The sequence below is a fragment of the Phoxinus phoxinus genome (assembly GCF_949152265.1).
Source record: "Phoxinus phoxinus genome assembly, chromosome: 17".
Lineage (NCBI taxonomy): Eukaryota > Metazoa > Chordata > Actinopteri > Cypriniformes > Leuciscidae > Phoxinus > Phoxinus phoxinus.
The window spans coordinates 19,013,876-19,038,883 of NC_136892.1; the positions used below are offsets into that span (position 1 = coordinate 19,013,876).

The 25,008-nt window shown below is 35.6% G+C and overlaps 1 protein-coding gene across 2 annotated transcripts; it reads right to left on the reverse strand.

Moving 5' to 3' along the window:
* arhgap42a (Rho GTPase activating protein 42a) lies at positions 1–24,935 on the reverse strand. Of its 2 annotated transcripts, XM_079585439.1 has the most exons (25): positions 24,455–24,935; positions 23,469–23,564; positions 20,807–20,868; positions 14,303–14,374; positions 10,882–10,983; positions 10,651–10,761; positions 10,282–10,386; positions 9,906–10,035; positions 9,705–9,805; positions 8,553–8,662; positions 8,354–8,413; positions 7,319–7,397; positions 6,588–6,627; positions 6,347–6,409; positions 5,526–5,600; positions 5,221–5,305; positions 5,077–5,135; positions 4,877–4,982; positions 4,604–4,763; positions 3,525–3,705; positions 3,058–3,453; positions 2,483–2,639; positions 2,312–2,371; positions 1,368–1,447; positions 1–1,182 (listed from the first exon to the last, which is right to left on the reverse strand). In XM_079585439.1, the coding sequence occupies exons 1-25, from the start codon at positions 24,606–24,608 to the stop codon at positions 1,094–1,096; spliced, it is 2,733 nt and encodes a 910-aa protein (XP_079441565.1). In that variant the 5' UTR covers positions 24,609–24,935; the 3' UTR covers positions 1–1,093. The 2 variants fall into 2 exon arrangements, with proteins under 2 accessions (XP_079441565.1, XP_079441566.1); XM_079585440.1 differs by lacking the exon at positions 8,354–8,413.
* Positions 24,936–25,008: the final 73 nt, after the last annotated feature.

The following is a 25,008-nucleotide window of genomic DNA, read 5'->3' on the forward strand; positions in this document are numbered from 1 at the left end:
CATGTCAACAATGACATTTTATTAGTAAAAAATGCTTTATAAGAAAATCATCACACGATTAAATTACTTTGTAAATGATGTTAATAATTCCATTTCACCATATGGAAATGCTAAACCAGTGTACAATAAAATACAGCAGAGCCATCACTTGGAAAAGCTGATTTTTTTTGTTAGGACAAACTGTAACAAATTATTACTTTAACAATCTACAACGTTTAACACTGTCAGAAGTATTTTGTATTTTTGTATTGTACCTCATTAAAGAAAATCCACTATATTATACTTAACAGTAGAAGCTAAAATTTTGAAAGAAATGTTTTGTTACACTGTTTTGCCAAACGCCACAAATTTGACACTATATTAGTACAATAAAATAAGTATATAATAAAAAAAATTTGGCTCTTAGAATTGTGGGGGGAAAAGCTAAGGACATGGAAAGGTTCTTAAAAAAAATTTATTCAGAGGTACCGATTTTCTATTTAACCCTTTGAAATTGTATTGAATAAAAATGAGTATCAACTAATTGATTTCACCTAAAAGATTCAACAGTTACTGAAATGAAAGATGACCGGCATCTACCAAAAAAGATCTTTTGGTATCACTGAAAAGAAAGTAAATAAAACATACTACTAACAATTTCACATTGGGCAATACAATATCTTCTGCTACTTAATATGGCTGCTAATGCATATGGCACAGGTATAATTCTCCCTCTATATATTTCCTTCAGAGCCGTACCGCAACACGGATCAGAGTGTCATGAGCTCATGTCTACAGTTTTCAAATATTACAGCCCATCACCATTATGGGTCTCATATAAATACAGACATTTGTGTTAATACAGTCAACTGCATGTACCTAGATGGTAATAAAATCTACTGTACATTTAAGACAAAGGTGATATTTACATCCCGAATAAACTTGATCGAATGCGATGGTTAATGATGTGGTTATAATACTACGCAAAAACTAGAATGCTATGCAAAAATGATTTACATAAAGTAAGGTAGCAATGTACATATTAATGGTCCCTTTTTTGCAGAAATGAACACCATGGATACCATGGACTTTGCTTTTGCCTTTTCTGGCCCCATCAGTGGAACGCCACATAATTCTCTGGGATGAGTCCAGTTTTGCCATTATATGTAGCTTGGAGCCAGCCAGGTTCCACTGAAGCATACACTGCATGGACATTAAGACAAACACATAACAATAAAGAGTTAAAAGCAGAATAACTGAGTGCACAACATTCTACACAGCCTTTTGTGTTTCTGTTTCCTTATAAAAGTAAAGTAGAGGCTCATAGCTCAAACTGTATCCTTAGCAACAGTACACAAAGCCAAGTTTTGAACAGAGAGTGTGGTTACCGTTGGAGAAGAGCGCCCCCTGAGGAAAGCTGAGTTCATGACTGTGCTCCGCTTGACAGGAAAACAAGGCTTTAGCTTCTCTGTAAAAACACCAGAGGGAGTTAGAGACATGACCAATAAGGAAACTCACCGACATCCCTGACAGCATCAACAACACTTAACCTTTGGCTGTTCTTAGTACACACGATATCTAAGTCAAATAACAGAACATTTGAATGTCTATCATTTAAAAAGTTCTAAATACGAATCTGATTGTTTTCAGTGAACAATAGCCTTTTTAAAACACATTTTACTAAAAAAAATTATTCAAAGTGGAAAGTGCAAAGTGGAGCTAGAAAAAACACAACACAACAACTAACAACACCTGAAATATATAGACATACCTTTCACAGGAATAAATTACAATTTAAAATATTAAAATGGAAAACAGTTACATTACATTGTAATAATATTTCTCAATATTATTGCTTCACTGTATTTTTGATCAAATAAACGCAAAAAAAATTAAAATCCGACCCAAACTTTTGAAAAGTAGCGTATAAGGAAACATGGCAGGACAATGACATAGAATAGACCTTAGAAATAACCTCATAACTTATAAGATATAACAGCATAAATAATATCTGATCATGAATGTAGTGTCTTTCTCTTAGTGCCATGCACTTTAGCTGATGTGACATTTTAACAACGTTTGCAGATTCCGTTTAGACATGGAAATAAGTAATAATAATTACTGCTGTCAAATCAATTAATCGTGATTAATTGCATCTGACATAAAAGTTTGTATATATATATATATATATATATATATATATACTGTATGCATGTATATATAAATACATATATACACATGAAGAGTATATAGTACACACATATACAATTAATCGATTTGACAGCACTAATGATAATAAATAAAACTTAATACAATTAATCTGGCTCATTACCTTCCAATTGTGGGCTGTGAAATCACAGGACTCTCAAAGATTGCTGCTCGGCAGGCCACACTGGGGGATAAAAGCATGGCACATTTGATAGCATATTGATATCAACTGAGATCAGTGTAACAAACTGATTTTACATTATGACAGAAGAACACCGAGAAGGTTTTTACTTACACAGATCCCGGTCTCTGGTAGCCATTGCTGGCTGAGGAGTCAGCTCTGTATCTCACGCTCTCTTTAGGAGGAAGATCAGGCAGATGGAGGGACTTCAGACTGTCTCTCTGACCGCGCGACACCAGGCTCTGGACGGAGCCGTGACAACTTCTGAAACCTGAGCGTTACCAAGAAACATATACGTGTGTGTGAATCATTATGTCCTGGAAAATGTATCCTTTATGTTGTTTCTATTTCTTATGTTTCAAATGCTTTCTGTAGCCCAATGCCGCAAGGGGGAACTAGTGAACAATGTTTGTTCTGTACTACTTTCTGTAGTCAAGGTCAACAGGCTTTGGGAGAGACTAGGGAGCAGGATTTTATAATCGACTTAAACTAAAACATTTCTCATTAAGTTTAACTTGATGTCCTAGAATAAAAACCATATAGACTTATAAAAAAAACAAATGATAAAAATGACAAAACTAAAACTTTGACAAAAAGGGTGGATTGTGCGTGGTTAGTGGATAAGATGCAGGTTTCGTGAATTCTCCTCCACATTGAGCAAAAATGCAGCTAAACATACTCTTTCTTACCCTCAGAAATGTGAAGTGAAGTGAGAGAAGAGCAGGTGGAAAGACTGTGTCGTTCTACCCCATGATCCTTGAGTGTCTCTCCTAGGGTCCTCTGGAGGATCTCTGAAGCCAGAGAGCTTCGATCTCCAGGGCTCGTACTCAGTGCTTCTTCCCATTCTCCATCAGTCTTGTTGGCGTCCTCTTTGGAGCTGGAATCGGGGCTGGCGGTGCAAGGAGGGCTTTTGGGCCCATTGGAGGAGGGAGATGAAGTGGTCCAGCACAGACTCCCTGATGCCTTGTGTTTGGAACGTGACGGGGAGGCCGTCTTAGAGCAGCTGTTCTGCTCTGAAGAGTGCGACGAGAGAGACTCCATACTGCCCATGGGAGTGCTACTCGGACTGCTGCTGAACGTGTCACCTGATGGAGAGAAGGGGTTACATTGACTCCTCTAACAGATGGACTGAATGCCTGTTTTTTGGGACACTCACTGTCAGCATCAGCCAGGCACAGGGTGGGAGGGTACAGGCCTCTGGATTTACGGGACCCTGAGGACAGGCAGATGACTTTGCTGCGGCGAGCACTGGCACTGGCACTGGCACTGGCACGAGACTGAGGGTGAGGCTGAGGCTGTGGCAGGGGGACGTTTGGGTCTGGAGCTTGATGAAATATCTAAGAAAAAAAGATACCAAGAGTGTTTTGATCCAACCAAAGAACATCTGCTTGAATGAGCAAAACTATATAAAAACATATTTGGAGTGAAATTGAAATATTACAATTTAAAATAAAAGTTTACTATTTTAACATCTTAAAATGTAATTGTGATGGCAAAGCTGAATTTTCAGCATCATCACTTATCACAGGTCTTCAGTGTCACGTGATCCTTCAAAAATCATTCTGATATTATATGATTTGCTGCTCAAGAAACATTGATAAATATTATATTTATTAATAATTATGCTTAATAATGCAGTTTATTCAGGATTACTTAATGAATTTATTGTAACATTATACGTATGTCTCTTTACTGTCACTTTTGAGTTTTGATCAATTTAATGTGCCCTTGCTGAATAAAAATATCCACTGCTTTCAAAAATTCTATATTTTTTTTACATTAATATTAATATTATTATTAATTTTATTTTTTACCATTGCTGTAATCTAATACTCATTTAAAGTAAAAACAATACTAATTTAATAACATTGTTAAATCTAATCTTTATCAAACCTCAAAATGAATATCCATTTTTAATTTTGTGCATTATAACGCTGTGATGCCTAAATTCCATTAAAGCATTTAAAATAACTGATTTTAGTATTATTAAGCATTTTATTTTGAGTTTATTCAAGCAAAAATATTATAGAATTGTAATATCGGATATTTACTAGTTTTTGGCAGTAACATGAATTATTTATCGTCCAGAATTTGACATATTGGTGCAACCTTGTTGAAAAGCCTTTTAAGGGTAAACATAGAAGTCAGATAAGCAATTATCATATTTTATTTAATAATGTGTTCCTCTATCAGCATGCTGTCTATTAAAAGACAATTGTTTGTTTAAATGCTCACCTTATCATAGTTTTCTATCAGGATCTCTACAACAATATTTTGAAATTTGATGTTCATCATGGCAGCAACTGTCTCCTCCTGAGAGCGCATGAGTGTTGGGCCAAAAATCACACCCAGGTTAGACACGGTCATCAGATTCTTCTGACTATGTGTGGAAACCCTGTCAAAAAACACCATGGTTAGCACCACCTTGTGGAATTTAAAGTGCACTCATAAACCAATGTACTAGACGTGCAGTTTCTTCTTCAATGTTCAAGAACTAGAGCTACATACACATGCAGATGTTTTATCAGAATATCCAGCATCTCTTTATTCTTGTCAGGGAGCTTGTGGACGAGGGCGTGAACAGCACAGACCCTGTAGTTCTGATCATCAGACTCTAAAAAAAACAAAAAAAATCTAATCATTAAATAAACAAGTCACAGGTGAACATGATGAGGAGTTCATCGAGGACAGAACATGCTAGAACTCACTGACTGCCATGATGAAGTCTTTGTGGAGTCTGTAGGTCATGAGAGGTTCTGCCAGACACCTGTAGGGAACAGAATTACTTACTTTTTTTACCTCGATAACATGCCATTTTCAAAAAGTAAAAATTATGGCAATTATTTATAAACCTGAGGTAATTCTTCAGGCCACTTGTGATGGTCTTGTTATCCCAGGTGTCTGGGTCAAGGTCCATATCTACAGGAGCTTTGGCTGCTGGAAGGGTCAAATGAACTCATATTAAATGGAATTTGGCTTCAAAAACATCTGCTTAATTTTACTCTAAATAGTGTGTATTTCGAACAAACAATATTTTTGTATATAACAATATTAGAAAAATGGCATTATGTTAAAGTCTTCATGTATATAAGTTTATCAGGTTTCTGTGAGCAAAAAAGAAAGCATTCTATAGTACTGGATTTCCGGATTACTGTACCGAACACTGAGGTCATCAGTCGCTGGACTTTAGAGTTAACTCCACCAATTCTGTACAGCCCCATTGTGTTAATGCCTAGACATGAATGGGAAAATACAGTTTTTGCATTATAAAAAATTCAATGCAATAAAAAAGTTAAAATATTCCGTAAGTTAATAAAAAATGGTCTTATATATATATTTAAGTTAAATCAATTATTGATTCAATTCAGTTATTGAAACTCATATTTTTGTTTGGACATGCAGTATCATTAAAAAATTTAAGGTCTGAGATTTTTTGGAAAAAGTATCTTATGCTCTTCAATGCTGCATTTATTTGATCAAAAATACAGTAAAAATAGCAATATTGCAAAATATTATTAATTTATATTTTAATAATATTTAATATTTATAACTGGCAAAGCTGAATTTTCAGAAACCATTACTCTAGTGATTAATAAAAAAGCATTTATTTTAAATATAACTTTTTGTAACCATGTAAAAGTCTTTACTGTCACTTTTGAATAATTTAATGCATCCTTGTTGATAGGGCTGTAAATCGATTAATCTAACATAAAAGTCTGTGTTTACATAATACACACACACGCACAGAAATATATATACACACACACACACATATTTTTTAAACAGAATTCTATGATGCAATAAATCACGATTAATCGATTTTTACTTGTTTAACAAAAGTATTAATTTATTACAGAATTGTGGCTTACAGCCACAAAACATTTGAACGGTACATACATGCACATAAATGTACATAACACATGTCATAATATATGTAATGCAAAACTTAAATGAAGTGAAAAGGATGCAGAGACTCACCTCTTGTTTCCACAAGCTCTATACACTTCTTTACAAAATTAAAGCCTGCTTCATTTAGGAATGCTGTGGACAGAGAGTTTATACATTACATAAATACGAGGCTAACGCAGGTGAACTATTTATGTCTTATACATTAACATGCAAGTGGATGCAAGTTCAAATTGAACAGTATGTCTATTACAAACTGCCAAATGATTCCATTCTCTAGATTCATCAGAAATGACAATTAAATAGAACTTACTTTCCTCTTTCTTGCTCAGAAGTGCTGGAAGGGTGTAAATCTAGAAGAAATCACCATATGTTTATAAAACACTAAATATAAATGCGACTTAAAGCATATACATAAATGCATTATATTGCATAATCCATATCTCTTCTAGGAAATCAATTATAGGGCCGTATATACAAAATACAATTTATAGTTTCATACTATAAACATACACCCACTAGTAATCCTTTGTATATAAGAAATTCACAAACTCAGCTAAATAATAGCAGTGCAATGAGGGTCAAATGAGTTGAAGCCGATCAACTACAGCTGACAGTGTAAGAGTCAAAACAAAGAGTCATTAGCGAAGTGTAAATTCTCAGCTGTCATCTTTTTCCTGTCCATGTGTACACTATTCATTGCCTGGAGTTCAAAGAGCCTCTATAACAACAATTACGTGTCTACAATGGGAAAAGGGAGTCAGTGATACATTGGGCTAAAGAAAAAAGAAAACCTATTTAAAGTACAAAAATAATGGCCGGTAAAATGGGTTTCCTTGTCTGTCATTGGTCAGCCAAACAGATAATTCTGACTTACTCCATTGGTTGGACCGACCTTTATTTTACCGGCTTTTACTGTTATCTTATCACGATTTAGAAAGCCTTTCTTTACAATGAAGCTCTTGCACTATGAACAGACATGCGTTTATCAAACCGAGAGTAGAGTCTCATTTCGAGCAGCGTCGGCTGGGCGACTGCTCTTACCGGCTCTTTTCCGTCCATGGCCTCCATCCACAGCCTTCTGTTGGATTCAGAGAGAGCCTGAAGGGTGATGATGCCATGCCTGTGGGACACATTGACAGAGGTTAACTCTGAACTCCTGGTGCAAGATGAGAGGTGGAGTAAGAATTTTGCATAATTTATCTGTTTATTTATTACCTTTTTTAAATCAAGCTCTAAGCATCATGCCTATGCATAATGAGAGGTTTATAAAGCTTGCAAACAAAGTAGCAAAATGCATTTTTTGTTTCTTTACTGCCATGGTACTCCAACATGGTATAAAAAAAAAATCATATTTAATCTGAGTTGTGAGGTTGCAGACCGAATTAATGCGACGAGTTAAAGGGCCAGGTACCAAAAAATAAATCAAACACGTGTTTTGTGTAAGTTGTGATATATACTTTTTGTTTAGTATGTTTAGGCAACTGTTACATAGCATTAAAAAGTAACTTAGGGTGTGCTCGCACTTGTAGCTCGGTTCTCTAGTTTGTTTGTTTTTGGACCAAAAAAGAAAATGATACATTTAGTCCTAGTCATTTTTAACACTGAACCTAAATACACAAATCAAAAAACAGCTTTTATGACGGATATTTTGCGACTGAACTTATCGAACATTCCAAACAATGCTGTTTGCGGCCTAAATGCACTCATTGTATCAGCGTTTATATGATGGTATTTACCAGCTGAGAAGTCAAAAAGAGTTTATCAAGTGTGTAAGAGTCGAAACAGTGCCAGGAATCCCTCCATTGCACACAAATGAAGATCTGCAGCAAGAATACGCAGATCCGACACCTGAAAAGACATTTTCAGACTCCCTGAAAATGTGGGTCTCGGTCTGCTTGTTTGGTAAGCAGTGTTCAAACTTATTCAAATGAGCAGCATTAATAGAGCATTCGTACCAGAGTTTGTTTAAAAAAAAGTGTGAACACACCCTTTAATATATCACATTAGGAGCTTGTTTTTTATTTAAAGTGGTATTATTAGAACACGGCAGCAGCTCAGAATAAAAGTGCAACGTACCGATGGGCTTTATAGAAACATTGCAGATAACTGAACAGAAGCCCTTCACAGGGTTTACCTCTTCAGTTATGAGGAGGAAAAAAGAAGAGATGGAATGAAGGAGAGAGGGTTGAAAATGACAGACCGAAGAGAGCATTAAACACAACAATCTCCTGTAACACACTCAAATTTCCCTCAGTGTTACAGCCTTTCCACACACCTTTCCACCACCTCAATGTCGAAGCAGAATCGCTTGTCAATAGAGTCAGTCCTCCGTCTGATGCAGGACTTCAGCTTAAACATCTCAGGGGGACTCATGATCAGTCCATTCTATCAACGGAAGACAAAAGGAGTCAAAATGTAGTAATGAGAGATTAAGCTAATAACATTTAGGCCCGGTTTCACAGACAGGGTTTAGATTAAGCCAGGATTAGGCCTTAGATCAATTAGGACATTTAAACATGCCGTAGAAAAATACATTACTGGTGTGCATCTTGAGGCAAAAAGAATGGAACTGGCATATTTTAAGATATGTTAGTGGAAGTTGCTTTCAGATAAAACTCTGTGTGTGTGTGTGTGTGTGTGTGTGTGTGTGTGTGTGTGTGTGTGTGTGTGTGTGTGTGTGTGTGTAGTTTTAGCACAAAATACCCCCACAGATATTTTTATATAGCATGTTAAAGTTGTCACTTTTTGAGGGTTTGCAAAAACGCACCGTTTTGTGCCTGCCCATTAAATGCAAATGAGCTGCTGCAGAGGGCGGGGTTTCAAGAGCTTGTGTGTGTTAGCAGCTGCGATTACCTCACGCAGAGACACTAAAATGACAGAAACTGTTCTGCCTTTAATGTTAAAACGGAGTCAGACAAAGATGGAGAGACTCAAGAAGAAGTGACAACATGTAGAATGCAACAGGACGTCTCTGAAAGGTTAGTTGATGAATTTATGTTGCTGATGTGGAGTTAACTATCTTCAATTAGGATATTCTGTCATGATAATTTATAAATCGCTCGTATAGGAACTGTTGTGAAATGCACACAGAGTGACTTTCTATTGCATGTGAAAAGATGGATGCTAAAGTTAGGAGCTGACTCACAAATGTACTCTTATACAACAACTTTTCCTCTTCTCAACATGGACTGCGTGTTCCCGGGGACGGGATTTATGTACATTTTAGGGTTGGTGATGTCACTAACCCGGGAGGAATGTTGTGCAGTCCCTACCTTTGTTGTAGTCCTTTTCTTTAATAGCAAATATCTTCCTTTGCTTTGAGCGTTGTAACTTTGCAGATGTTGTTTATGCTCAAACAGCAACATTACACACTAACTAAAGTTAGAAAAGTGAAATCATACTCAACCACCCCTTTAACATGTAATACCTGTTTGCCTCCAGACTTGAATTCAGAGTTGCTCATCGTAAACATTTTGGTCCCTTTCTCATACGTGCAGTAATGTCGACTCCACGTGCACCCCAAGGGTCCTTCAACGGAAGACAGGTGATCATTAGTGCACATGAATTTACATATTAACAATCTTGAAAATCAATATTCTAAAAGTACACTGCTCAGGAGGATCCTCACGTTTCTCATGCACATAGAGGAAGCCCTCCATGGTCCACTGTCCTGGAGCTTTAAAGTCCTGCTCTGCAGACCTTATCCTTCTCATCAAATTCTCCACTTCCTGTCTTGTGCTCTCAAAATTATTCCTTGTCTTTAGAGGGAACATCAAAACAACAGGGTTGGTTCTATAGGGACGTCACTATAATCCAAAGTACAGTTCCTTCCATATGCAGAAATACATACGGGATATTCTAATACATAACACAGGATTGATTCACACAATCAACACTTTTATTACAAGCTTAACTACACAGTGGCTTTTTATATAAACATAATGTGTTTGTTACGACTCATTTTTAAATCGATATGTCAGGCCACGTCATCTGAAGTCTCTTACATTCTGGAGGTTGAACTGTAGCTGTTGCTTGTAGGGTTCAAACTCGTGTGCCAGTTCGTAACCCTCGTGGTAGAAGGTGAACAATCCCTGGAGGAAAGCCAGCAGCTGTGAAAAAGACAGAGGCAGTTGTATAGAAGCAATATCACACTCATAATCATGCAGCATCTACACATTTATAGGTTGACAGATGTGCAGGATGTGGCTGTTATCATAATTTTCATTCTGATAGGCATGTGCTTCAGATAGTGCCAATAGATTAAAAGCAGTCTAGCAGTTTCCTCTCAGTAAGAGGAAGTCTTCATATTTCTCATCTCCACAAATAAAAGCTGCATTTATAGTGCTGCAGAAATGGAAATAAGTGCGTCTTACCGGCTCAACAAACTCAAATTTTTTCCTCTCTTGCACCTCTTGGATTTTGAAAACATATTCCAGGGAGGCGTCATAGAAGACCTGTCTTTCCTTATTTATCTGGGTGTCTGCCTATAAAAGAATCACTTATAATCAAACCATTTGGTGAGGGTAAAGGAAATAGTTAAAACAAATATGTTATATACTGTGTACTCTGGATAAATTACAGCAATAAATTAACATTCAAGTTACCTCCTGCAAAAGGGAATCTTTCTTTCTGGAAGACAGGCTTAAGTGCTTCTCCAAAACCGTGTAATATTTCTCTGTCTCCTTGTCAAATTTCTTCTTCCCATCCTACCAAAAAAAAAAAAAAAGAAAAAAAAAGTGACATGAGTTGGAATTTGCTGTACTGTAATTTTGGTGATAAATGGTTTTTGCAGAGATAAGACATTGTATAAAACGTACGATTTGTAAACAAACACCATGTAAGAGTCTCAAGAAAACATTAATTTTTTTATTTTCATTCTATAGCTCAAAAACAAATCATGAAATTTAAAAACCAGTAGATGGCAGACTCATATTTGACTTTTAAATTACTTGAATTCAAGTGACATTTAGGGCAACACAGAATCTACCGGCAAAATATTCTGCTGAAAGCCCTACAGATGTCCACCAAATTCAAATGGCCATTATTTATTTATTTTATTATAATTTAAAATTAAATAAAAATATAGGCCTATACTTTATTACACATTATTTGTTTATATATATATATATATATTTACTTATATCATATATTTTTATATATTTAGTTGAATTTTATTATATTAAATAAAATTAAAAACATTTGAATTTATCAATAAATGAAATACATATTGTTTATTATTTCAATAAAATTCTACTTACCGGTATTTCCACAGCTAGCATGATTGTTTTTGCTTTACTTATTATAATTAAAATAAACTTTTACAACATGTTCTGAGTAGCTTTCTGAAGAAGTGTTTGGATGCAGATTCTGCACAGCTGGGATTAAAATAATTTGCCATAATTTTGCCAATATTTTGCCGAATTTGACATTAACACCCAAATTGTGAAATATAAAAAGGAAAATGTGCAGATTCAGTGTGGGTCTATACCATTACAAAAACATACGTCACCAACTAAACGCAACTAAACTAAAAACAACTTTTTTAAATTAAATTTATAGCATATTATAGCATAATGTTTTACGTAGAAATATGAAGTTGAACAATTGTGGATAATTTGACAATCTAGTACGATCCAGCAAATACACTTAACAAGAAACTAAATGACACATCAGTGACTCAACAGCTTAGCTGAATAGGAGTAAAGTGCCACTTCAGGACATGTGCGGCATGTATACACACTTCCTTAGTCACTGAGGTACCATCAGTGAAGAGTGTGATAAAGCCAATGACATGTAACACAGATTAAAAAACACAACAACAAACACTGTGGGCACTTCTAATTCTATGGGACATCCTATGGCTCTAAATGAGGTAGAGTAAAGATGTTTACTGTAGACAAGACCCCCACTTCCTGTGCCCGCACTGACTGCCCCTATTTACATTGGACGGAGCGTTTATGCGCTGCAGACCTCCAGCAGTGAGAATCTTTTTCTTGAGACCGCAACTGAAACCAGTTTGAAGCTGTTTGTTTTTCCTGGTTGACATCAGCCCAACCTTTCCCATGACCCTCTAATGGACACGCCGTCTAAACTACAGACTGGACTTGCCGAACAACAAACTGGAGGAATGTCATGTTTCACATGCTTAGTCCAGTTTCTAGGCCCATCTGCTGGCTAGCAATGACATCACTCTCTCTAGGAATGTGTTCTTTTTTTATTCAACCGTTTTAAAAAAGACAATGCATGCAGGCACTTATCAAGGAAAATATTTCTCTGCATTAAAGAAACACTTCTAAAAGTAGAGTAACAGAGGTAGCAAGGGTCTAAATCTTTTTTATGCTTTTTTTCCCCTTCAAATTTAGATGTGTTAGCCTTGCTATACAGATTGCTATGGAGCCCCTAAAGGGACAAGGTGATGGGAAAAAAGATGAGATGAGAGGAAAAATGATGTCAAACCTTTTGCATTCTCTCACAAAAGTTTTTAAATATATTATATGCATGTACACTAGCATTCAAAAGATTTTTTTAAATTAATAAATTTATACTTAAGTTCAGCCAGAACACATTAAACCGATCAAAAGTGACAGTAACAGCGTGTATAATGTTACAAAAGATTTCGATTTTAAATAAATACGGTTCCTTGTTTTCAACATTGATAATAATAATAAATGTTTGATTGATTTCTGAAGGATCATGTGACACTGAAGAGACTGGAGTAATGATGCTGAAAATTCAGTTATATTTTAAAATACATTCAAACAGAAAATGGTTATTTTAAATTGTAATAATAATTTCACAATATTACTGTTTTTAATGTATTCCGGGTCAAATAAATGCAGCCTTAAAAAACATAAGAGACTACTTAAAAAACATTAAAAAAACAAAACTTATATATAAATATTAAAAACATGAATTATTTGGAACATCTATATATATGGGCTGTGCGATATTGAAGAAAAATTTGATATGCGATAACTCCTTAAATAATGTGATATTTGATATGCGATACGATAATGCTTAAAGTGTGTAAAATAAACTTAAATGATCTTTCAAATATATTTAAAAGGATATATCCTACATGTGTTTCACATTCTTTTTATGACAAGAAAACATCCTTATAACTTCTGAAAGTGAACATCAGCGTTTTACTGTAGCATAAGAAGTGTTATTTTAACATCAGTGTAAACCACAGGGTTTCAGGTTATCCTACATTAGCTTTATTTAATAAAAGATACTGAATCATAAAATATAAAAATAAAACAATGCTTAGTTTTCACTGTATGAATTAAATATATCCTGATACTTATTAAAGCTAAAAAAAACTTTGTCTTTTGTTCATGACCCCATTTATTGCAAGCTGTTGCATATTGCGATATATACATTTGCGATATTTCGATAAATTTGATATATTGTGCAGCCATATTTTTTTCGGTTTTCATTCAGCATTTTCATTCCAGTTCTGACCTAATATTTACATATATTAAGTCGGAAATAGATTGTGTGAGACAGTGTTTTGGATATGTGCGGGAGGTTGAACAGCCGGCCTGCCATTCCCTTTGGCCTCCATCATGTCTCAACGTCTAAGTTAAGCGAGTTCCTTCGCAGCTCTTGCTGAAGAGCATCGGGCCAAAACTCCCAAATAAGGCATGGAGTGTTTTGGCTCTGGATCTTTGAGCTCAACAGGCAGCGCTCCAGCTCTTCCAGTACGACTGTAGGGGTCACATTCACAGATCACCAGGGCTCCCATGCAGCACAAGAAAAAGTAAAGCTTTAACTAGAGTCTGGTTATAAACTAGCCCTCTAGCACAGCACTCACAGGCCATTTCATGCTGGTCAATGTGGCATTACAGTATCTGGGTATAATTTAACTGCTCTAGTCTTCAACAGGTGTTTGTAATTTTCCCCCTTCCTGCAGGGTTTCACAGATCTATTGACCGTATAGGATCCTGTCACAGGCAGCGTAGGTAAAAATTACTTTCCGCTGACATGTAGAGCATTAACTCACAATGGGGTCTAAGAACTTACTTTGGCTGCTCCAATCTGCTCTTTGCGAAACTTCTCCAGCGGTGTGATCAAGACGTCATCAGCGTTTTGTATCTAAATAGAAAACAAATAAATCTTCAAATAGTCAAGTATGACAAACCAATACCAATGAATTATCCATCAAAAACCTTTCAACATTATTTACAATAAAACCAAAAGTCCTTAAGGAAAATGTTTGCTTTGTACAGCCTTGAGATGGTCTAAAATAGCCTTTCATTACATCCGGCCTGCATTCCTCAGAATGAGGTTTAAAATGGGTCAAATATACAAAATAGCTACAGAGATATTAAAATAAAAAGAGCAGATGGAAAGGGGATAGTGATATTGACAAAAAACGTTTGATACTGTTTGAAATATTTTGATTAAAAGAAAGAAAAACTTTTGACGAAAAAAAATGATGACAAAAATATCAACATCCGCTCATTTTTACAATCTCTAGTGTTAAAAACCTCCTTCAACAATGCGGTGCTCATTGTGCGAACTCATCGACATCAGTCAGTTTCTGCTAATAGTTAACAGCCGGCGAACAGTGCATGAACAGTATCCAAGGGAATTACTTTTATTTACTGTAAAATAACGGCGCTATAATTAGTACCGTTTTCATGTAGGCACTCCAATTGGAAAAACACACAATTACATACACTAGTTCCTTTTATACACTTTCCCAGGCACAGCACGTAGTACTTCATGTCTCGCTGGAGAATTGGTCAAAATAAGTTCCACATGCTTGCCTGCGCTCAGCCAGCGGCAGCGCTGACCATCCATCTCTACAGGCTCCTTCCACCCACATCAACATTAATGGAATTTGCACTTACAAATAATAGAAATGTACAGACTCCCAAGTGGGTCCAGATGTATGCTATAGGCTTTAAAAGTATATAAGTGACAACTTCATTTCTAAGATATGCATGCATTTCCTGTTTGGCTCATGGTGCACAGCTGAGTTTTTCCCTTAGTGTAAACCAACAGCATATTTATACTAGATTGCGGTTTAGTTTACTGTATATGTTATACATAAAATACTGAACTTTCATTTGAAACTTTAATATTGTTATTGCAATGCACTAAGAAAGTCAAACAAGCGTGTCCTACACAAACATGCATGACAGGCTTATAAGCATAAGACAGATGAGCTGCATGTGGGACATATAAGAGTATCTCACAATAAAGTATCTCAACATGAATACTCTTTGAGTTTCATATGGTTTATGGTTCATATGTCACAATCTGAACTAATCTTGTCATAAAGAGGTCAAATTATCTAATATTTTAAGAAACTTACTGACCTTGAGGATCTGCAGAGATCATTTCCTGTTTTGTGTCTCTGCATTTTAGTTTTAAAATGCACTAAATTTTCAAAATGAATGAGCAGGGAAGCAACAACAACAATAATTATAGATTATGCTAAACTACTTAAAGGGATAGTTCACCCAAAAATGGTGATAGAATTTAGTTTTTTGGGAGAACCTTTTAATAAGATTTTATTTTCAAGAATGTTCAAGTTTTTTTCCTTCATTATTCCTTCATCACCCTGATCCTTAAATAGCATCGCTATGCCTCCCCAAAATGATCAAAATAAATTTTAATGCAGAAATCTAAAACCATTCTCATAATAGTATAGGTGTATTCAAGTCAGCGTAGTAAAATTGCAAATGTATGTCTACAGTTTTATGTAAAGTATATATGTTACTTATGTTAGTATTTATTTACTTCTTCAATAATAGCTACATGTAGGTTTATATAGCAAGTCATGTTTATATGGGCTGTGTCATATAATTATATATGTAGATTTATATGTTATTATGTTTATTATTATTTATTTATTTTTATGTTCATGTATGTTTCTTTTTCTCGTCTCATTTACGGTATGTTTACACGACAATGATATGCTTAAAACGGAGAAGTTTTTCCGCGTACAGACGACACCAGTCAAAACAATCCCCATTCACATGGATCCGCGAAAACGACCAAAACACGCATAAAAAGTTTTTTTGTTTTTACGTTAGTTTTCATATTCTAGTGTTTGATGTTAGTTTGTTAATTGGTTCAGATCTCCATTCTCTGCCTGTTTGTTTCTATGGTTACAGATTGATTTGATTCCTCAGTTCAGGCGTGTTTCGTTAATGATCTTGTTAGATCCTTTGTTTGCCCTTGTACTTAAGCCCTCACTTTCTGTTAGTTCCTGGTTTTGAATTATTGTTGTCTCATGTCAATGTGTTGTGGTTGTTTCCTCCATGTTATTCTCTGGTTCATTGTTTTAATTCTTGGATTAAAGATTTATTTGGAGTATCTCCTTCGTTGTGCGCTTCATTATAGCCACCGTCGGTGACAGTATGTCATATTTTTACATGCATAGCACCGTGTTCCTGTGAGGCATGGCATTTCATTCCTTTGTATGTCTCCGTATATAGCGGAATGACAATAAAGCTCACTTGAACTTGAACAACAAGCACTCAACTTTGAACTTTTAAAGGGGCTTTTAGCACTTCAGATACAGCAGAATGCCGAGCGCTCCACTGGGTGCAGACAGTCACTCTGTTTTCTCAAGAGTTTTTCCCGTCTAAACTTCCCATGGCCCTTTTTAGCCGGAGAGGAAGCTCACTTCTTACATCAGTCTGATCCATCATGTGGGAAAATGCCTCCCACTTAAAGCGGAGCATGCTGGCAATGCGCCTAAGATAAAAGTACCAGTGGATATGAGACTGTCTGTTAATCTGGCAGAACACAATGGCAGAAGTTCAATAAAACACTGCAGTTGTGTTTACATAATGATTCACCGTTACGTTTGCACAGGCTCTGGACCTGACCGTCTCGGCACTATGCTCCAGTAACACGGAGTACTTCCCATCTGCACCCCTGTGGGAGGGCAAAGCATTTACTGGGAGTTATTCACCCCTTGGCTCTGTTATTGTATGTCTATGAATGAAAAGGCCCTCGGGGACTTTCTCAGCTTGACGGAGGTGTTTGTCATCCTGAGAGGCCCAGCGCAGGAGCCTGTGAGACTGAAGCGTAGCACGGCCACGGTCTGCAGGAAGTAAAGAAACTGTAGGAGGCTGCTGGGTAATTCTTCCCCCGAGGCTCTTCACACAGCTCCGCTGACCCACTCTCCTTTCTCCAACGAACAATGCATAGGACCGAAACTGCAGCCTGGATGCGGATTGACTGGGGCTCTCCAGGCAAACGCAACATCTTTAATATCTTCTTGTGCAAATCAAGGGTTTCCATGTCTAAATTAATCGGCTTTGCTTGGTGTATTGACACATTTTAAATTTAATCCACTTTCAAGGTAATTTCTGTAACGCATGATTAATATGCTTTTGTCCTGTAATTAAGCATGTACTTCCATACAAGGTCACATTAGACTTCCAGAAAAATGCTCTGCTGCAGCTCAAAACCCTCTATTTTTTTTTACTTTAACTTGATTATAAACAATGTAATATTAACAGAATGTGTAACAGGATGGAAATAAAGAGATAAAGTTAGCCATCTGTTGAATTTTGATAATTATAATACAGATTTCTGTCGTTTTATCAAACTGGGTGGACTATTGTAGAATAAATCAAAGAATCAGAGAATGTTTGTGCTGTTGTTTGGCAACTGAAAATGATGTCACTTCCTGGTAGATGATGTCATTCATGAACCGGTTTCTTAGTTAAAGGTAAATTATAAAAAACACTAACAAGATGGACAAACTTCAATTGGCCTATATAAAATAAATGGATAAATCTGAAACATTTCTTAATAAATAAAAAAAAGCCAGTTCTTCATTTTAAAAGTTATAAAATCTGCTCAAATCAAAGTAGTGAACTTATTTCAAATTCAAGCAAATGTCATATTACTGTTATATGGTCACTTTATTGTAACATTGTGAAAAACTAAAACTATCCTCTTTAAGTTTAGGAAATGATGAGAACATAGAGCAGAAATGAATCACTAACATGACATATTGCGCAAGGGAGCATTACTCAGGTCTCTCACTGAGAAAAGAAAAAATGTTGTGATCTACAGACTGGAAAAGTAATCATCAAAAAGTATGAGCCAACAACACTGTGTCATGAGTGGATGACCTAAGGTTTGACCTCAGCGTTTTTATTAGACATCCAGACACAAGCCCAGAAGACACAATAGAGATGCTTGTCTTTGTTACAATAGAGAATGCTGTCCTAGAGTCACACCATTAGCTAATAACTTGGGCTTTCGTTTAGAAAACGTGAGTTTTAGATTTGGCCAGAAGTCAATCTGGTCTACAAAGTGATAAATAATGAATAAAATCATGATATGATCACTGAAAAGTTTGTCCAAATCATGGTATGATCACTGAAAAGTTTGTCCAAACTTTCAGTGTGAACACTTGAACAGTGTCTGTTTATAAATGTCAAATATGGGTGATTGCAGTTATCAATAGATACAAATATGTACACACTACCATTCAAAAGTTTGGAGCCAGTATTGTTTTAATACTTTTATTTAGCAAGGGTGTATTAAATGTATCAAAAGTTAGAGAACAGGCATTTACAATGTAACAAAATATTCAATAAATGCTGTTCTTTTGAGCTTTCTATTCATCTAATAAGATGTATCATGGTTTCCACCTTCCACAAAAAATATTAGAAATGTTTATTGGGCATCAAACCAGCATATTTAAATGATTTCTGAAGGATCATGTGACACGAAAGATGGATGCTGAAAATCAGTTTTGCCATCACAGGAATAAATAACATTTTTAAACATAATCAAATAGACACTGTTATTTTAAAAATGTAATAATTTTTTACAATAAATCTGTTTTTACTGTATTTTTTATCAAAGAAATGTAGCCTTGTTGAGCATAAGAGACTTCTTTTTAAACCATAAAAATAAAATACCTGACCAACCCCAAACCTTCAAATGACAGTGTCTTCAATCTACAATATCAACTCAGGTCAATGTGTGGATGAATCAAATGAACATGTGGGTAGGGTCACCAGTGAAGCACAGAGGAGCATTGTTTGCCTGGTGAGGTCTTTCACTGCTGTACTATGACTAATGGTCCACCAGCTGCAGCAGTGAATGCCAGTAATATTCCCTGGCAGCACGTTGCCTTGTGAATAATGCCATAAAAGCACCTATTAGCTGCTGTAGTTGACGGCAAAGAAGATGCTATGAGTGATATTTCATTATCGTCTGCACTTGCTGACCTGTGCCGTTTCCCTTCCTTCCACGAAGGGTCATGACCTAGAGAAAGCATCTTTTGGTAGACGGCCTGTTTCTCATAACTCTCAGACTTGACTGCGGAAGCTCACAAAAAAAAACTCACTCAAAATAGCGCTAAACCACTAGCCTAGAAGTGTGCTATGAAGCTTTAACCATGTGTGAGCAACGCCACATAAAAGGAACAATAAAGAGACAACTACTACAAAAGCAAACAATCACTATGGTTACTTAAAATTACGACGCCTGTGGCAAATTTGAAGTGGACCACATCATGTAGTGTGTTTACAGCCATCACTGAGATATTACACACACATAACCAATCAAAAATTAAAATGATGTCATCATTCCATGGAAAGCAAATTCAGACATTTTTACTTGTATTCAGCAAGGATGCCTTAAATTGATTAAAAGTGACATTTATATTGTTACAAAAGATGTATATGTCAAATAAATGCTGATCTTTTAAACTTTCTATTCATCAAAGAATCCTGAAAAAAAATGCATCATGGTTTCCACAAAAATATTAAACAGCACAACTGTACTCAACATAAGAAATATTTCTTGGGCACCAAATCAGCCTAAGAATGATTTCTGCAGGATCATGTGACACTGAAGCCTGGAGTAATGATGCTGAAAATTCTGCTTTACCATCACAGGAATAAATTACATTAAAAAAAAAAAGATTCAATAGAAAAAAAAGTTATATTAAATAGTAATAATGTTTAAAAAAATAAAACACTACTGTTTTTACTGTATTTTCATCAAACAAACGCAGCCTTAGAGAGCAAAAAAAAAAAAAATGACCCCAAACTAGGGCTGCGCAATATATCGAATTTATCGAAATATCGCAAATGTATATATCGCAATATGCATATCGCAACAGCTTGCAATAAATGGGGTCATGAACAAAAGACAAAGTTTTTTAGCTTTAATAGTGAAAACTAAGCAATATTTTTATATTTTTTATTAAATAAACCTAATGTAGGATAACCTGAAACTCTGTGGTTTACACTGATGTTAAAATAACACTTCTTATGCTACAGTAAAACGCTGATGTTCACTTTCAGAAGTTATAAGGATGTTTTCTTGTGAAAAAGATTGTGAAACACATGTAGGTTATATCATTTTAAATATATTATTTTAAAGATAATTTAAGTTTATTTTACACACTTTAAGCATTATCGTATCGCATATCGAATATCGCATTATTTAAGGAGTTATCGCATATCGTAATTTATTTCAATATCGCACAGCCCTACCCCAAACTTTTTGAAAAGAAACAAAGCAACTTACAAGTCGTCGTCTTTCCTCCTCCACTGTGTTCAGTAGCTGGGAGAATTCCTTGAGTGACTGGGCTGTGATAAGAGAGAAGGAATTCCAATCATGAATGATCTGTAATAGGGCTGTGCGATATTGAAATAAATTACGATATGCGATAACTCCTTAAATAATGCGATATTCGATATGCGATACGATAATGCTTAAAGTGTGTAAAATAAACTTAAATTATCTTTAAAATAATATATTTAAAATGATATAACCTACATGTGTTTCACAATCTTTTTCACAAGAAAACATCCTTATAACTTCTGAAAGTGAACATCAGCGTTTTACTGTAGCATAAGAAGTGTTATTTTAACATCAGTGTAAACCACAGAGTTTCAGGTTATCCTACATTAGGTTTATTTAATAAAAAATATAAAAATATTGCTTAGTTTTCACTATTAAAGCTAAAAAACTTTGTCTTTTGTTCATGACCCCATTTATTGCAAGCTGTTGCGATATGCATATTGCGATATATACATTTGCGATATTTCGATAAATTCGATATATTGCGCAGCCCTAATCTGTAATTACTCTATCAGCACATCTGATTTTGCCCTTTGAACTTTTGGCATAAAGGAAATACAGAAAACCTGCACATAATATTAGCCAGGCAGAAAAGAAATAGCATGGCCACCCACAACTGATCAATGCACAAAGGGGTATTCAAACAGCAGACCACATGCTCAAGATGTAGAAATGTGAGAGTAACATAAAGCATGTTTCCTGTACGAGCCCTGCATGTGTGCAACATGGTCAGTCGTAGAAAGAAATGAAGACAAATCATTTATTAAGCCAAATTGCATGTTTTATAGTGATCCTTTATCCAGTGATCCAATTGTTTTAATGTAAAGGACACTTGAAACGATACTTGACAAATAATTCAGTTGTATGGTAAAATCAGCACCTGAGAAATGTGGGAGATAATCTAAAATAAACCACTGTTGATATTATGCAACACTACTAAAAGCAGTAAAGCACATGATGATTCTGAGTATGTGCTTCTGGGTTTTTTTTAACAAAGGATGCTTTGAATACATCACTTCCTGTCCTGGCATATACAGCATTTTTCAGATAAGAAGGGGTCCCACCTCACAGTTCCTATCATCATTCTACTGGGATTTTAACCAATTAGGAACTCAGATAAGAACTACTTTCAACTACTTTCTATTAGGAGCACAGACCTACAGATAAACACACCCATTGTCATTTAAAAATCATGCTACAGGAAGACAAATCTGCTTTGATGCATAGCAGGAGAACCATAAATTCACTGAGATGCACTTAAATGGCCTTGCCAGGCACCCATGAAACAATAGCTATACTGTTGAGTAATGTTGAGATGTTCATTTCACATTAGAACAACCGCAATGCTTTCTGGTATTGTGATTTTTCGCAACCACAAAAGTTTGGGGTCGTCAGATTTTTTTTATACTTTGTTTGAAAGCCATCTCTCATGCTCACCAAGGCTGCATTTATTTGATCAAAAATACAGGAAAATAGTCATATTAAATGTTATTACAATTTAAAATAACTTTTTATATTTATTTTTTTCAGCAGCCATTACTTCAGTCTCACATGATTCTTCAGAAATCATTATAATATTATTCATATTATTATCAATGTATGTTCTTGTGGAAACCTGTCATCTTAAAGACCCCAAACTTTTGAACGGTAGTGTATGGCCATTATTTCGGGCTATTCAATTCAGTATCTCTAAAAAATGAATGGGTTTTATACATTTTGAGGATAACATGAGTAATTATATACATTAAAATACCATTATTAGATAGGCTCAACCTTCAAATTATCAGTCTCAACAGTCTAAATATCTAACAATGTTATGACCAAAATGGGAAGTCAGAAAGGAACATTCTGATTCCTTGAACTTTCTTGCAGACAGTTGTTTTGGTTCATTCAGCAATTGTCTCAGTCTGATAAAGAACCATCACTGTTGTGTGTGACACTATGGAGCTGTGGTACTACAGCGATGCGCAGTGTTCTCAGTTTTATTAGACAGTATTTGTTACTGTTGGCGGGTGACTGAGAACGACAGCTGCAAATAAAAAGCTTATAGAGGCATGAACATTTAAGAGATTATTTTACTGCTTGCATCATTGTTTACAGCTTAAATGGATAATTCACACAACAAATTATTATTTAAGCACCGTCATCATGTCGTTCCAAACCCTGTATGACTTTCTTCTGTGAAAGACAAACTAATTTTTAATTTATAGAATGATCGAGCTGGTCTTTTCAATACAATGAAAGTGAATGGTGATCACAGCTATCAATTTTTTTTTTTTGTGAACAATGACTTAAATTTCAATCTTTTGAAACACAAAGCTATTTTTTAAATAATTGTATGATTATTTATAGTGCTTTTTGGGCTCGCCTAACTCTGGTCCCCTCCCCTTTGATTGTATGGATGAGAGCAGCTCAGACATTCTGCTAAACTTCTTTTGAATTGCATGAAAGAAACTGGTTAACTGGTTTAGAAAGACAAGAAGGTAAGTCCATGATGACAGAATTTAAATTTTTGGGTAAACTATTCATATTAAAAAAAATATAATTTAATAAATTATATGATTGTTCACATAATTTTCATCTTGATCATTTGCTAACTACTTACCAATATTAATCTCATCATCTGTCTCTGCATCTCCAATGCATTCAAACTGGAAATCCTGAAGGGACTGGGAAAATTTCTGCACAGCTGCAGAAAGATCTGTTGAATAGACAATTATTTTATGGAGATTCCTTGTCATTTGAGCATAATTATTCACTTTGATTTGTTCAGTCTAACAGGAAGGAGATGACATCACAAATACTTATTCAATCAAAGCATTAGTGCAAAGCAAGATTGAAGTCTTTTTGGGAAAACATTCACTGCCTTTTGTTTGGTACAAAAGGCAGAATGAGCCTTCTGCCAGATTGCTTTGGGGCAGAGAATAAAGAAGAAAGTTGTGAAAGAGAATATTGTTGAAAATAACAAGATATACCCAAAGCTTTGGACCTAAAGTTCAAAGACTAAAACTAATACAAAGCAAATCCATCTAGAGGGAGGCAGGAGGATCGAGCCATGCTAGTGAAGTGGCAGATAACAGCATATCCTTTCTGATATCATATCAGATCCCAGCTGAATAAACAAGCATTTGATGATGGCATACACCAACCCTGTACATACATGCTCACTTCTTAAACCTGTTCAATATTAGAGTGGTTAAATATGTGTTTATGCAAAACAGGGAGAGTGGCACTTGAAATTATTAGCTAATTGAGATGAAATCTTTAGACCCATACTAAGCTGTATTTTCAAGTAGTTAGATGAAATATCTAGGTATTCAAGAGATCAAAAGGTCAGCTGCTAGTTTGGTCCTTTCTTTTGGGAAGACTGAACTGCACTTTCTCAAGACATCAGTTCAGAGAACACAATTCTCACTCTTAGGTAGCTTAACAAAAAGTGTAATTAGCCTACAACAAAAAAAGGATTTTTGATGAGGATATTCTGAGAGTCTATAGCCTATATTTCACGGGCACTACAAATTTGAGCGCTAAATCTCAATAAATCATCTTACTTTTTTTTCTTCTTTTTTTTAAACACGACCTGTAACTTACTTTTAAGCGCGCTGATGAGCATATTTCCATCTTTGATTAGTTCCTTAATGAATTTATTGGTACGATCCAGCTCAATTTCGTGGCATTTGAGTCGATCTCTGAAGTCAGGACTGTCCAGAAAAGAATCACTGAATTCCAGCGCCGGGAGACCCATTGTAAAAGTGCGGATGAATGAAACCGTGAAACAGAACCTGACGAACACCAGCAACCGAAAAGCTTTAATCCTCAGGAAAAGTCGATTTCTTAAAAATGTAAACTTTCCAAGGTTACGAGTCCCGAAACACCGTATCCCGAAATCCTACTTCCGGCATTTTGTTTCCCTGCTCAATCACTGAGAGGTTCAATAGAGCGAGAAAGCGAGTGTAGCGGTGACTCCTACTGGTCTAATCCCGCTCACCTACAGTAAAACATGAGGACATGATTAGGCGACTACGCTGTGTTTGGTATGTAGGCTAGGCTACTGCTCCCTCCTGAGGTTACTGGAGAAGTTGTAGTCCTACTCTCATTATATGAATGTTTCGTAGAAAGAAAGAAAGAAAGAAAGTTTGCTGGAT

Coding starts and splice junctions, on each gene's coding strand:
- arhgap42a (XM_079585439.1), bottom strand. CDS start 24,608: ATGGGTCTCCCGGCGCTGGAATTCAGTGATTCTTTTCTGGACAGTCCT. Junction 4,764..4,876: donor CTGATAAAACATCTGCATGT/GTATGTAGCTCT, acceptor GTTTTTTGACAG/GGTTTCCACACATAGTCAGA. Junction 2,640..3,057: donor TTCACTTCACATTTCTGAGG/GTAAGAAAGAGT, acceptor GGTAACGCTCAG/GTTTCAGAAGTTGTCACGGC.